Source organism: Bombus bifarius, unplaced genomic scaffold (assembly GCF_011952205.1).
Source record: "Bombus bifarius isolate JDL3187 unplaced genomic scaffold, Bbif_JDL3187 scf7180000007971, whole genome shotgun sequence".
Classification (NCBI taxonomy): Eukaryota; Metazoa; Arthropoda; class Insecta; order Hymenoptera; family Apidae; genus Bombus; species Bombus bifarius.
In genome coordinates, this window is record NW_022884357.1 from 272,606 (window position 1) to 287,852 (window position 15,247).

Consider the following 15,247-nt stretch of genomic DNA (forward strand, 5'->3'; position numbering starts at 1 on the left):
AACCCAATACGATGCACAATGCTGAGAACTAGGTAGCCGGACGGCAGCGGACTAACCGAAGTATCGGCGCGCACGATCGCATACGTATAATTCAAATCGCGTTGGTTTCAAGGTAGCCGGCTGGAAAGGTAACAAACCAATAATCCTTCACCCCCTGATAGCTGGAGGTTGGGCGACGACGAGAGGACGGAGCAGCCCTGATCTCGATCGACGCGGCACAAAGGGAGGAGAAAGGAAGGGGTCAACGGGTGGCATCGCGCAGCTGCAGTCGCGGTGGTCGACCGGCTAGCGGAAGGAAGGCGTCAGTGAACGGGGGAGCACGGAACCGAAAACCGCGGTGGTACTCTGCCGACAGTCAGACAGTCGCCGTCGTCGGTCGTGCTGCTGCTGCCTACGAGTTACCGCTGCCGAAGACAGAGACAAAGATAACGAGAAAAACGACGCGTGTTCGAATAGTACGTGTGTCGGAGTCGAGGTGAGCCGCTGGTGTTGTCGTGGCCAAGGTGTTTTACAGACGGTTCGACGCGATATAAGGCGCTTGTCAGAGGCGTCGAGGGCGAGAGGGCGTGCAGGAGGGTGGGAGGGGGGAGGGGGAGGGCAGGCGACGGGGAAGGATGTCGATGCGCCGCCGGTGGTCGGTTTCGGGGGTTGACTCGCGCCGCGGGGGCGATGAGCGCACTTCCCTCCGCCCTGAGACTGACCTGCTGCCGTTCCTGGCTCCTGCTTCTCATCTGCTTCGTTTTCCTGGTATCCGGCTGCAGCTGCGACACGCGCCCGGATCGCCTGACCCGCAGATTACTGGCAGGTGATGACGTACGCGGATCCAGCTACGACGACGACGACGCCGACGACGACGTGTATGACGACGACGAGGACTACTTCGAGCACAACATCACTGCGGGTGAGTGTTCCACCCGTGGACCAGAAACCGTGAATGCTCGATATCGTTAATTCGACGCGGCACGGTGTTACGATTCTAACGAAACTGGTAAGACTGGTGAGAACGTCGAGTTCTCTGAGACTGATGATATTACGAGATATCGAGTTAGGGACTTCTGCTTGGATTTTGCAGTTTGATACGTTGATAGGCGATATGGAGGACGATGTTCGTAACGAGTCTTTGACGACAAGTGGTGTAGTGGGACGGGAGAGAGGACGAGCAACAGGAATTAGCGAGAGACTTAATAACGCGAACAGTCTCACGATTCGATGCATCGATCGTTGATCGGTACAAAATAATCATATACTACTTAGAAAATGATTCCCACCGATCCTGTTACGTTTCGTTTCAAATCGATCGGTATGTGTTTCGATATTTAGTCCTTCTTCGGATCGATATGATGGTTCTCATTGAAGGATCGTTACGTTACTTTTCTCGTGAAACAAGGACGATCGAAGAAACGCGTGTGCCACGGGATTCTTGCCTCGCCTTCTTCGCGCATGCTCTGTACGAGCGTGCAAACACTTTGCTCCAGAATCTTCAGCCAGGGTGCAAACACTTGTTACTGTCATTGTTATCGTCATCTAGACGTTTTGCCTCTGTCAGACGATAAGTAACCCTTGTCTACCTCGTTAAATCTAACGAGAAGGCAGATGGTAAATGTTACAAACTGCAAAGTTCAGCGATACTTTCCTCATTCTTCTCCGAATCCAATCATCGAACTTGCGATCGTGTATAAATCTTCTGATACGACAGACGATATTCTAACTGATCGTGAGATCGTGTCAATGTTTTCTCGTATTCATCGAATCCCAAGTTATGACGCATCTCGTAGAAATCGCATTGATAATCGTGGGAAAGCATCAAAGTCGAAGAGAGTAATAAAAATAAAGGAAAACAAAATATTTCGCGTGGAAATTCGCGAGTGCGCCTGCGCATAGATGCAAGGGCAAGAAGAAACTAGTCCCTCTTGATTTTCGCGCCAACCACTCTGCCGGTATTGATTTTAATGGATGCTGCAAGCTCTCTCAATGTCCGCATGTGGGAGTTTGCACACTGCCTGCAGCTGCGTGAGATTTCAAAAAGATCTCTGTTTCTCCTTCTTCTCCGCTCCCTTCAGCCCGTGACACGTAACGCAGAGAAGGAGAAACGACAGAAGGGGAAAGACGTTAAAGAAGGAGAAGTATGGTGCGTCACTCGCTCTTGTTTCCTTGACGACATTCGCAGGAAATCTCCGCTCTGGAGTAGAGCTCGATGAGCGGTAAAAACACTCACACACACATTGGCGAATCCTAGCCTAATGATCGCGCGTCGTGAACTTCCTGAATCAGGTCAAAAAGCATAATTCTGCGTGCTCCGTTATTTACGCGACACAGCCGGGCTCGACCTCCTCCCATTCATCTGCAGTTCGAACGATCGATCGATCAGGGCAAACGCGAGCTCTGGACTAGGAACGAAGAAACCTATTTCTAGGCGAAAACTCGTACGTAAGATGTTCTCCGTTGCACCATCCCGTGCGCCCTCGATGGAAAGTTAATTAGGGTACACGCGAGAACGTGACACGATATCCCACGGTTTAGCGTGTGTTTCTGAACGTTTGCCAACGTAGCTGATCATCGTTATGTTTCCTCCTTAAACCTGACCCATGCCATGATACATTTAATAACGATATAACGCGATAATTAAGGGGAAATCGATACTTGTCTGGCTCAGTGCCCGCGCCTGGTAACCTGACACAAACGGCGCAATTATCCCAAGGAAATATGCCCTGCTAATTTTCCCCGTCAGTTTTTCTTGCATGAAAACAAGTTTTATTAATCATTCGGTTAACGGCTAATAGAATAATATAATTCATCCATGCATAAAATTATCGTGAATTTATAGCCGAATATTTCACCGTTTCGTGTTAGAATTACACACCGTGATGATCCTAAATTCACAAGTTTGAAACACAATTTTCAAAAATGAGGCCTTCGACGCGATTTCGTCGTTCTTCATTCTCGTCTTATTTCGAGCCACAAAATCTCCTTGACTTTTCTTGCGCCACGAATTTAGAACCACGATATATAGAATGATTGGAAAATCGACGCAGTCCCAACATCGTTTACAAAAGCGCACCAGATATCAAACATCTTTTGATGCGAGAAAGTGGCCTGGATAGAGTGTGTAACAATGGCTTCTTTGCTTCGTTAATCGTTCAGAATGTATGCGCATTCGTGGCTCGACAAACAGACGCCTGTGACAACGCGCTTAGGCTGCACGTCAAAAGCAGAACAAAGACGCGTATCGAAACCGGGAATAATAGTTGAAAGAAGAACGATACCTCCATTGGAGACCGAAGCAACAGTGACAATAACGAAAATAACTGAGGACACTCTTCGGAATGAATGGACCTTCTTCTGCAAAAATGTTACCACTAAGGTAGCCGTGGCACGTAGCTATCACAGCTACAAAGCCGCGTGTCTCAATTTTTGTGACAATTGAATTTTCTATGTGTCGATCTCGCGCTAGTTTCAACTAAAGAGAAAAAGAAGGCGATCTTTTACAAGTAACGACGATCGTTTCACATCCTTCTCGAATCAAACAAATTTTGTGGCGATAGGGAAACACGACTTGGTCGCAAGTTGATTGAAATTGAATAAAACTGAATTCTACCGTGCGATCAATGGGATTCTGAAGTTTGGACGGAGGAAAGCACGATGCGATAGTCGTCTGGAACAATAGCGCACGCTATTTAAGGAAACAACCTACATATTTCATCTGCTATTGAGAAACGTCGTAGATAATCCGGTATGCTATCGATTTCGTCTGTTTTCAGCGAAGGGGCAGTACCTGGGCTCGCCGTGCGATGTCTCGTGCAATCCGGAACTGCAGCACGTGTTCTGCGACACAGTCACTGGTTTCTGCGAGTGCGAAAAATTCTATCCAGTTCGTCTTGGGCCTACCAAAGGATGTGCCAAACGTACGTAGCTCGTTTCACACCCGATTCCATGTTATTTTCTTCTTCAAGTAGATCGTTCCGATAGCGAGAATTACCGCGGTAACGCAGACCGCTAAAGTGGAGAAAATAAACGTGGATTATTCTGTCTAATCCGAACGACAATATTTTACGTGGTTCTCGTCTTCATCTTGCGACGATTATTCGATTCGTTGCTTCGACGCGTTTCTTTAAGTTTGATGACAATCAATTGGATGCCTATTTTTCTTGTGTAATTTTCCTTCTATCTTTGAATAGCGCGGTTAATTCTAAACTCGTCGCTTCGATACTTATTTCTTCGAATTTAAAGAAAATCAATCGTTGACGTTTTATTCGTGTACTTCTTTCTCGTTCGTTAAATAGCATATTTGATTTTGTTTTTATCTAAGAACACTGTATCGCGTGGAATAATTTCGACATATTCGTATTATCATCGCGCGTGGAAGATCGAAAACGTATCGCGTTTTCATAAAAACAACGACGAAACAAGTAACAAGTAACCGGTTTTCCAGCTAAAAGACTCGGGGAGCAATGTTTCTATCGCGCGACTTGCACTTTTGCGGATCAACACTCGACCTGCACCCAGGTGCAGCACAATGCTGTGTGCGACTGCGAACAAGGTTACCATAGGGTCGCCCTATCCAGGCCTAACAAGAAGGTGTTCTGCGCCGAAGGTACACCGTGCCAACTTATTGTCACACTGATTACATCATTGCCAAAGTGAACCGGACCCGGTTTTCATGCGTGAAATATCTTATTACGAGGAAAAGAATCTTCATTACATACATATACGACATAGATTCTAGTTTCCTGTTCTCTTTCATATTCGTATTACAATTTAAACGGTAACGATTTATATGCTACCAAGGACAATTTGCCATTTATGACAAATCATAGCATCGTAGTTCGAAAAGTGAATTTTCTGCATGCACTTAGTTCTAATTCGGTGACCAATCGTTGTATGCACTGATACAGTCGAGATACGAATCAACGTCGCGTAAAATGGTTTTTGTAAGCGTGCACACACTTCTAAAGAACCCAAGTTCAGAATTGAAACATAACGTTGTAATCTGTTGGCAGATCTGGTGCTGATAACGACCGATATTCCTACCCTGCTCTGCATAGCATCGGGAATAGCGGTATTCACAGCGATGATATGCTTCGTGCTCAAGTTATTCAGTCGTGCGAGATACTCAAGGCCACGGCACTATGCCAACGCCAATCACGCGCCGCCCATGTTGTTTTCTAGCGACACAGGTGAGTACTCGTTTAGAGGATCGACGATCAAGATACAAACAGTCACTCGCTCAAATAAAATATTTGAATACCTACGAAAACATGTAGTTGTATTCTGTATAGTATCATAATGTCGAACATACGGGCTCTTTACTCCATAGCGAAACAATTTTCATTAGGCCGAAAAAAATTGTATATCAAAGGAGTTAGGCGATTAAGATTCAAATTCAGAACGACAGAAGAGTCGAAATTCCCATAGGAAATATTATTCTTAACGAAAACGACCCAACAGGTATCCCACTGACGCTTCACGGTGGCCGACCATCCTCGCGCTCCAGTCAGAGGAGCAGCACAGGGGGACCTTTGACCTACGCGTTCTCGAGGAGGCCAAGTAGTGGTGGTAGCCGTGGTCCACTGGTACCAGCGTCGAGAGCAGGTGCGGCACGTGCCGCCGCCATCTTGCTTATATCGTGTCACCTGCAGGCGACCAAAGGCGGAAACAAGCATCGACGTACCCTTAGCGACGTAGCTGAGGGATCGTCCGACGGCCTCGGTAGACGATCAACGATCTCTTTCTAACTATCCTTTTCTGTCTTCTATTCTCACTTTTATCTGTCCGCGTCTCTCACATTCTCTACACCATCTTTGTGTCTTCTATTTCTACGTATTCTTCTTCCTCTTCCTCTTCTTCTTCTTTTTCTTTTTCTTCTTCTACTTCTTCTTCTTCTTCTTCGACTCGTTCGAATCGCCCCGTCCTCTTTCTTTCGTCATTCGTTTAAGGTTTAACCCTTTGCGGTTGTATGTCTGCTCTTTTATCGTTTCAATCATACGACAATTCTCAGACACTAAAGAACATTTCTGATTTTATATCATATTGAACTAACGAACATTTTGTTCGCGCATTATAGTGTATTATTTCTTATCTAGAAAAAATATGCGCGTTATATAGGTAAATAAGATGTACATCTCTGCCAAGTACGTTAGTAAAGAACACTCGAGCGTTTAACTTTTAATAACGAATATATCCAACGACAATGTCTAATGCATCGTAATATTCAATTATTGATACGAGTCAGTGTACCAAATAGTAGTATGGTTGAATTTTATTTTGATTATTTGGACATTCCGTTTGATTATATTATTAATGTTCCTTCGATGAAAATTAATTCCGATTACAAGACACCCACGTCTGAGCTCGATACGACCTCAAAGTGTTGATCGTAGAGTGTTTCGCGAATTTTGACGTAGACATAAAAAATTTAGCTTTGGAAAGAAGCTAAAGCGATTGACCACGTGTAATCACGAATATCTTTCCTAATTCTATAACGATCACCTTCTTAATTCCAATTTCTTTTGTCTGTTTTCTACACGAATCTATCGTTATTTTATTTCTTGTCCTTCTCTCACCATATTTTCACATTCTATTCTGCACGAGTCGCCTCTCAAGCGGGCGACAACGATGACGAAGAAGAAGATGGTGGTGGTGCTTTGAGTCGTGCCATACCGTTGTCGCTGTTGTGTCGTAGTCGTTGTTATTGATATTTAGCACCCTGATTATCCAGCTTCCCTCTCGCGTTCACCGCGTTCCATTATTCGTCTCGTTGTCCTATATTGACTCTTATGTAACGATCTTTGATTACACCGAAGCGAAATCGATATCACGACGAGGCTTAAAGGAACGAGGGAAACGCGAACTCCGATCACGTTTTATCCTCCTGGACACGAACAACTCACCCTTCTTTCTCTGTTGTTTTCCCACGGTTAGAATGTTGGAATTTTTATTCGAATTGCGTTCTGTTCGCCAAACAATGGCCGTGACAGTACAACCGATCCGGATAATCCCAAAATTACAAAAGCAAAAAAAAAAACAAAAGAACAATATTTGCGTATATGTATCACTCCTCCTAAGTCGTATCTTACACACTCATCCCGAATAGATAAAAAAGAATAATTTACCGATAAGAAAAACCACGTACACATACGTGTGGCATATTTATATCGTGAATCAAACACAAATGCTACATTGTCACGTGAAATGTGATTCTAATGTGTATCCAATATAATATAAAGCGCTGCACGAGTGTGTTACGAGATAGCAAGATGGCAGCGGCCGATTTCGTTGCTCGTTAACGAACGAACGTTCTCTGGTAAGACATAGAGAGACACGAAATCTTTACGCACTAGCTAGCTCGCCGCACACGCACGCAAAATAAAAAAAGAAGTACAGTACCGGTTCGCATGCGAGGGGTCAGCTTCTTCTACCAATTTTGACTTAAACGCGCCGAATTTTTAACGAACGTATCTACTTTTTTTTCACTACGCACAATCGAGTGGTGGGGAAACGGGAAAAGATTAAATTTTCTAATTAAGCCTGCTACGTTTTTCAGCTGCTACGTTTTACCGCTGCTACGTTCTTCCGCTGCTACGTTCTTCCGCTGCTACGTTCTTCCGCTGCTACGTTTTTCCGCTGCTACATTTTATTTGCTGAGCTTTAAAAAAGTCGCCGCTTATTTTTCTTTTCTTTTTTTGTCAACAGCTGTAACGAGAACGAACGCTAAGGAATAAAATGAAAAAATATATAGTATATTCGTCTTCTATTTGCCTGTTCGTCGCTTTCTCGCTTCTATGTGTGTTTTTAAAGATCGATTTTACAAGTTCCGACGACGATCAAAAGTTGCTTCGATAAAGGATCGATTACATTAAAAGAATGATCTATATGTTTTGAAAAAAAAGTGGAAATAATTGTGCACGGATTTTATAAATGCTGAATGCGCTTGCTGGAAATCGAAGGACAGACGTACACATCTAGAACGAAGCTTCTCTATATGCAACAGGATGCACGCGTATAACTGTTACTCTTTCTCTGTCTGGCTGCATTTTCTGTCGCCTTTTGTACGCGTCGTCAATCAATAAGAACCGCTAACAAGCTCCGTGAATTAGAAACACTTAAACAGCTCGCAAGCATATTCGCATCCCTGTGTACACGTACACGTACATACGGCTCTTACGTTCACGTAATAATTTCGCGAAATTAAATTCCTAACGAGGATCAAGAATTTGTTTGGAATTATTAATAACGCCCTGCGTATATTTTGTTTGCTTCGACATCCACTCAAAATTACACGAAACTACACGAAACTACACGATCAAAACATCGTACAGTGCAGAAAATGTTCACCGTGTTAGCGATTCAAAAACGCAAACGTGGAGGAAAGATTGTGAGCGTTCGCTTTCGTACGTGCTTGCTTCATGCTGAAAAAGGCCGCTTGTTATTCCTCTTACGTTACATAACACCATGCAATGCTCGCTGTCGATGGACAATATCTACACGATGACAATTTGCACAGTCACTCGAACACCGAAAAGTCAAAATCCCAAAGTTCTTCGATCAACAGGCAAAAAACATTTCGCATCCGTTCGTTTTCCTTCTGATCCTTATCCACTTTCTACAAACTTAATTCCTGTTCGCAACTCTCTTTGAAATTCGCCTGTCTCGCGCGGAATCCTAATTTCGAGTCTCTTTTCCCTATCGGCTTTCCCGAAAATAATCACAGCACAGAGCGTCAAAAGCTTCTACGTTCGACGAACCTGTAAAATTAAAGAAATCAGCTGATGCGACCATCGAGCTTGCATACTCCCATGTACGAATAATTAGCTAGCGACCGAAGGATCTCGTTGATTCGACAACCAGCACCAGTAACTACGTACCGCTCCTATATGTATAGCCGAATATTGATAGAAACGTTTTACAGAGGCCGAGAGTCACGCTGGTATTAGCCGAGCAGTCGCAATTAGATTTCGTATTTCTGATTGATCTCTAAGCCTAGCTAATTGACTCTTAGCGTAGCGGAAGGGAACAGCCGGGTGACGGCAGGGGGCGGGTGGGGATTGGACGTATAATTCTCTGTCCCGACTTCTAGAATAAAATTTTACCCGTTGTTTCCTCGATAGGTTCTCGTCGCCCTAGCTTAACGTCGGTTCACAGTTCGACGTCCTCGGCCCGTAGTTATAGCGCTCGACGACTCGAAAAGGAGAGAAACGAGAAGGAGCAACGACAGGCGTTGCAGGAACTCAGGCTGGCCAAACAGCGGGAACAACAGCAGCAACAACAGCAACAGATCGCCCCTACGCCTAGTCCTAGAACTCCGCACTCTATGGACGAGCTGTTGCCATCCGTGGAGGAAGGAAAGGAAGTGTTTTATAACGAGGTATTTTATAGGAACATTAGGTGCGTCGATTCGTTCAGTACCTAGTTGATCCTTTCGACGCTAACTTACATTACAACTTATAACGTAAGAATTTATAATTTAACGATTATAACGCAATTGCCTGCCAAGCTATTCGGTATTGAAAAAAGTGTTTCAAGCTGAAGCTAAATTAATTTAGACGTCTGACAATTATAATTCTTCTTCCGCGATTTATCCCCCTGTATTCAGCGATCTGAATTTTAAAGCTACCCTAAAGCTACTTAAATCCCAAATAATTCTCAGTCCCGCATTGAAACGTTGAGGTACACTAGCAGGTGCCGACCGCAACGGACATGACCGAAGAAACACCAGCGAAAACGACAGCCATTACGACAACCAACGTGAACGCGACCAGATTCGGTGAAATGACTCCCGTCACGACCTCGACAACGTCCATCTTCGAAACGAACATCGCACCCCGTGCCACCGGTGACATCTTTCAAGTGTAGTTAAGGACTAGAAATATCGACGAACTCGTAACTCACACGTGACTCGAATCGAATGGTTACAAGCCAGTGAAGAGACGTTAGTAAATTCGATACATGAACACGTAGCAGCACAGTTCCGAATCGTATATAACAAAAACAAGAAGATAATGTCCCGAGTTTAAGAACAAAGAGAAAATAAATAAATAAATAAGATGGCTGAAAACGTCACGCGCCTAAGAGATAAACGGCTAAAACAAAGGGAAGTGCACGTGTAAGATGCTCTGTCACGGACGCGGTGCTCGAATGAGAAGAAATTGTAGACAAAAGGTACAAAGAAGGTCGCTAAGTTGTTAAAGTTGAAGTTTTGCTTGTGCCACGCGCGAAGGCCTAGAATTTACTCTAAAATGATACGTTTTTATTAAAGCTAGGTGCAAAATGATATGTACCTGGACGTTAAGCCAGCTCTGAGTATTTAAAAAATGAGTATAAAAACGCGAGATCGAATCGAAGTTAAAATCGTTCAGTGCTAAAATACGTAAGATTCGGGAGTATATGTGAATCCTGGACGTAGGTGTGGGGGAATACGAAGTTGTACCTGAATATAGAGGTGGTACGTGCCGTGTATTTAAGGGTTCAGAAATTTTCAGCGAAATTCTGACCCGGTAGCGGAGGGTTCTTTGTCCGTAATGGTTACAAAATTCAGATGACATCTTTCGGATAATTTACGTGCGTTATAAATCCCGAGAGTATAATTTCTAAACGACGAGAAATTCTTCGATCGAATGCTACTTCTAAATAGAATTTCCTAATTACGAAACTTTTGCGAAACTTGTAATCTTTTAAAACTTTTTCAACTGTTTCTTTATCCTTTTTTGTAAAACGATATTAAAACAGCAAGGCACGAGGTTTTATAATAGCTGTAACTCGTTTCGAATTTTTGTCCCTTTACGGACAAGAGGAAGAGTGGAGTTGGTATTCCAGATGATTTTTTACGGCTTAAATTTTTTAAGCATTTACGGATCATTGGTTCGACGATAGAATTTTTTACAATGATTCGAACGATTATTACGAGCAGAAGCGGGTGATCTAACACAGAAAAAAAATCGAGCTTCGAGTCAACAGTTCGATGCTTTGTGTATTAACTCTTCGGTACCACGATACTCTGTTTACTACGATTTACTTACGTATCAGTCTAATCGTTTTTCCAAGTAGGAACGAAATTAGGTTACAAACGAAGATTTTACCGATTTAAGAAGCGCAACGTTAAACTACATAGTTCTTACTCGTTGTTTCTTTGTACCTTACCAATAACTTCTTACTATGCATTTAATCACATATCAACAATGGAAGAAAATGATGCCAGTTTTAAACGAATTGTTCGAGATACTAGAGAGAAAGATGGAAAAATAATTATCATATTATTTCTCTAACTATTTACGGCAATACGCCAAATCACATGGTTATATTCGGTAGAAGAGAACGATAATTGCCATAAATGTTTTGCCTGAAAATTAACTCAAACTTTGTATTATCATGTATTTAGAAAGCACAAAGAAAGGAACATGCTATGTCCATATACATATTTCGTTTTGTGTAAAAAGATATTGATATACCGATACGTTCGATCGTTTCGTTTGCTCGAACCGACTTAGCTGCGATAAGAAAAAACAATTGGCAGGGCATTCTCGAGTGGGTCGAGGCTAAATATACCTCTAATCTTAGGTAAATTACTCTGTGACAACTAAATAGAAAAACGTGAAAGATATCGGGCTGGTGCTTGGACGCACACAACGATGTGGCACCAGCAAGAATCGTGCAAAAAAAAAGCTACAAAAAATAAGAAAATATGCAAAAAATTGTGCTACCACTATTGCGATCTCGTAATCTCGCTTCTCTGCGACCGAAACTGCGTGAAGCACGAGCGGTTTCTCTCTTTTCCCTTGCTTTTTCTCCGGTGAACGCACTTTGACCAAAAATCCAATTTGAACACACGCGTTACGAAAATCAGAATGAAAGAAAACTCGTTTCGTCGTGCGTTTCTCCCTCAGAGATACGAAATTATTTATCTCGAATCGAACAACTCGTTCTAGGTACATTGTGCAAATTAGACGATTAAATATTTCTCGTTCCCGTTTGACGATCCGTGACGAACCGCTGCTTTATGGCATACGATCACGAAATATTACGAAAGAGTAATTTCTGCGGCGAAGAAACGAATGAAAAATGAACGACATAATTTGAGTACGTTTCTGTTCCCGTTTGTTAAATTAACCGTCGTTGAGTCTTTTTTCTTTCTTTCTTTTTTCTTTGTAATTGTTTGTTTAAATGCCAATGTAAACCGTCTCGTTGCATCGGTGCATACGATTTTCTCGAGTCGCTCGACTCGCCAATGTAAATTGTAGAGATAAAAACAATCGTTAAAAGCAAATTATATATATTCTATATATACATATTCTATATATACATGTATATACGTAAGAAAGCAAACGTGCACGAGGGGCTGTGTGGAATTTCACCAAAAGCGAAACTGATAACCATAAAAAGAGAGAGAGAGAGAGAGAGAGAGAGCAACATCCCTTGTCTATATAGAACGAGAGAACAATTAAACAAAAGAGAAAAATATGAAAAAACGTGTATCAACATCTCGTGTTCGAATAATTACGCTGCCTTTCCCGATCAAATAATAACTAAATAAATCTAAAAGAAGAATAGGAAAAGAAACACAGTAACAAAAATACAGAGAGAGAGAGAGAGAGAGAGAGAAGAAGAAGAAAAAAGACGTAGAAACGAGAGTCTTAAGAACGTTCTTGCGACTACGCGATTCTACGTTGTAAGTGTTTGCGTGAACGAAGTCATTGAATCATTGTTACACACATACACACGCGCACACACAAAAAAACAAAACACACATACATGATCCTCCCCAGCAAACAAAAGATACGATAAAAAAAAGGATAAAAAAAACAGAGCATATAATGGCGACGATTGCACACCCAATTTATCGAAATCGATCGTATTCGAACGATTGCCAGTCTCTATTAAAACACACCGAAGGGATTTAAATTCTAATGAATTATATCGCCACAACCCCGCATATTATTATCATTATTATTATCGTGATTATTATGATTATTATTATTACGAGATGATTCGATTCGACCCGCTGCCTGATTTCTAAAAACCGAAGAAACGAACAGAGAGATTCAAAAAACGGTCGATGTTCAACGTTATCGTTTTATTCTATTTTAAATGTTTACTGTATAATAAAATTGTAATATAGTCGTTGGGCGAATAAAGCTCGTTTTTCGATATACATATACACACATGTCACGGAACCACTGTTGCACCTTTCGCCCCCCATCCATAAAACTTTGTTTTATTTTTTCTCCTTGCTTTTAATTTCATGCCAATCCTGCTTCTATCGAATGAAAGTGCTTTACAGTGTCACGCATAAGTCACGCTGATACATTAAATCATGTATGAACCTCCATATTATCAGATCAATTAGCAAACTACGCGAGCCACGAATTCTCGAATTAAAAGCTCAATATTCCGTGTTGTCCCTAAGAAAACGTATCGTTTCGAGGAAACCTCGTTCTTTGATATTTCTCTCGTAAAGTAGAAACTTTTAGTAGAAGATTTTTAGAAATATTAGTAAAAAGAATTAACCGCCATGGAGGAAGAAATAAACTTCCGAGTGAAGAGTAATCCGACGAAACCAGAAAATACATTACGTCCAATAATGTATATTTCTTGGTTGTTAGGAGTCGGAGTGGCTAGGCCGAAGAATTGTCCAAAATGGATCACCGTCATCCTGCGAGTGATCCATTTCAGCGTGTGCTCGGTGATCATCGCGTTCAGTGCAATGGACTTTGCAAATTTTGGCAAACAATTCACCAGCAAGTTATTCGAAATTATGTACTGCATGAACGAAACTGTGTGCCATCTCGCAGCCTATTACTACGTTTGTCATATAATAAGACATTACGATAAATGGCCTGAATTGATGAGGATGTTGGAATCGTTGAATGAAAATATTAGCAAAGGGTTGTCGATCAATGATGATTGCGTGAAAATCAGCCAAATCTTGGCCATTATAATAGCGTTATTATGTGGTCCAGTGTCGCTAGCTGTTCATATCCTTTATTATTATTTCATTGCACCTGATCAGATCTTTGTTTCCGATCTGTTTCTCTATTACACGATCGCGCAAACTTTAGTAAACAGCTTCGTGTTCGATGTCATCGTATACATGATCTGCCACAAATTTAGAGCCATCAACGAGATGATCAAACAGTTAGATGAAAAACTAACATCCTATTGGATCGCCTTGAAGATCAGAAGAATTAGAAGACTGCATAATGGTACGTAGAGAATGGTGGCTTGTTTCTTAGCGTATAAATTCAGAGTGAGTGACGTAAGTGGAACAGAATTTTTCTGTTTGAAGGCAAAAATCTCCGAAGGGCATAGTTTAAAATCAAGGGCAAAATTTATCTTCTCTCTTCGAATTAAAACATACGACTTTTCTTCCTCGTCCCTCACCACTATACCACTATAAAACAATTTTCTCATAATTCTGTGCACTTCATCTTTGTAATCGATCGATTTCTTGCAGAGATATGTTCCATAATAATGACAGTGAACGAAATTTATGGCATTGATCTGCTATTGTGTTCTACGAACGCTTTTATAATGGTGGTCGCGAAACTGTTTAGAATCTACATGAGCGCCGCGGAACAGAAAAGTGGTTTCATATTTCTGAACAACGTGATCTGGATAATTTATGTGTTTCAATTCATTTTGATGTGTTGGCTGTGTACATTGACCCACCGAGAGATAGATAAAATTGGGCTATATATCAGTAAATTTATACTGAACACACAACACTCGACGAAATTTAACAAATTGTCTTGCTTCGGTAACAAAGAGCCGGAGCAGTTAGCAATCTTCAATAATGAATGCCGTGGTAATGTCGCCTTGAACCTGAATGGATTCGGAATGGAAAGTCTTCTGCGATCAACTTTCGAACAAGACTGTGTTCGAAACGAAATCAATGATTTCTCATTGCAACTGAAACAATATAGAATTACGTTTACTGCGTGTGATTTCTTTGAAATGAATAATTCTTTGCTAACAAGAGTGAGTACCATAATATTTGATATTTATATGATGTTGTTAATTATATTCGTGTATATTTACTTTCAGTTTATCAGCGTTATCACCACGTACTTGATCATTCTGGTACAGTTCTATAAGCCAGAAGGTTTCTGAATATCAAGAATGAAAAACATTGATAAATCTGTCGAAATAAATCCTCTAGATACTCACAGAGATAAGTAAAGTAAATGTGTGTAAGTAAAGAGAGAGAGAGAGAGAGAGAAAGAGAAAGAGAGGGAGAGAAATGGGGAGAGGGAGAAAA

General features: G+C 41.8%; 2 protein-coding genes across 5 annotated transcripts; both read left to right on the forward strand.

Moving 5' to 3' along the window:
- Positions 1-278: 278 nt before the first annotated feature.
- Positions 279-12,727, forward strand: LOC117215033. Of its 4 annotated transcripts, none has more exons than XM_033461415.1 (7): positions 279-901; positions 3,759-3,902; positions 4,430-4,591; positions 4,998-5,174; positions 5,446-5,706; positions 9,105-9,361; positions 9,673-12,727. In XM_033461415.1, exons 1-7 carry the CDS (start codon positions 670-672, stop codon positions 9,847-9,849), a joined length of 1,410 nt encoding a protein of 469 aa, XP_033317306.1. In that variant the 5' UTR covers positions 279-669; the 3' UTR covers positions 9,850-12,727. The 4 variants fall into 4 exon arrangements, with proteins under 4 accessions (XP_033317306.1, XP_033317309.1, XP_033317328.1 ...); XM_033461418.1 differs by having other exon boundaries at positions 9,676-12,727; XM_033461427.1 differs by having other exon boundaries at positions 280-901; positions 5,446-5,589.
- Positions 12,728-13,202: 475 nt separating this feature from the next.
- Positions 13,203-15,215, forward strand: LOC117215044. The gene is made up of 3 exons (XM_033461449.1): positions 13,203-14,192; positions 14,444-14,967; positions 15,034-15,215. The coding sequence occupies exons 1-3, from the start codon at positions 13,502-13,504 to the stop codon at positions 15,097-15,099; spliced, it is 1,281 nt and encodes a 426-aa protein (XP_033317340.1). The 5' UTR covers positions 13,203-13,501; the 3' UTR covers positions 15,100-15,215.
- The last annotated feature ends 32 nt before the right edge of the window (positions 15,216-15,247 follow it).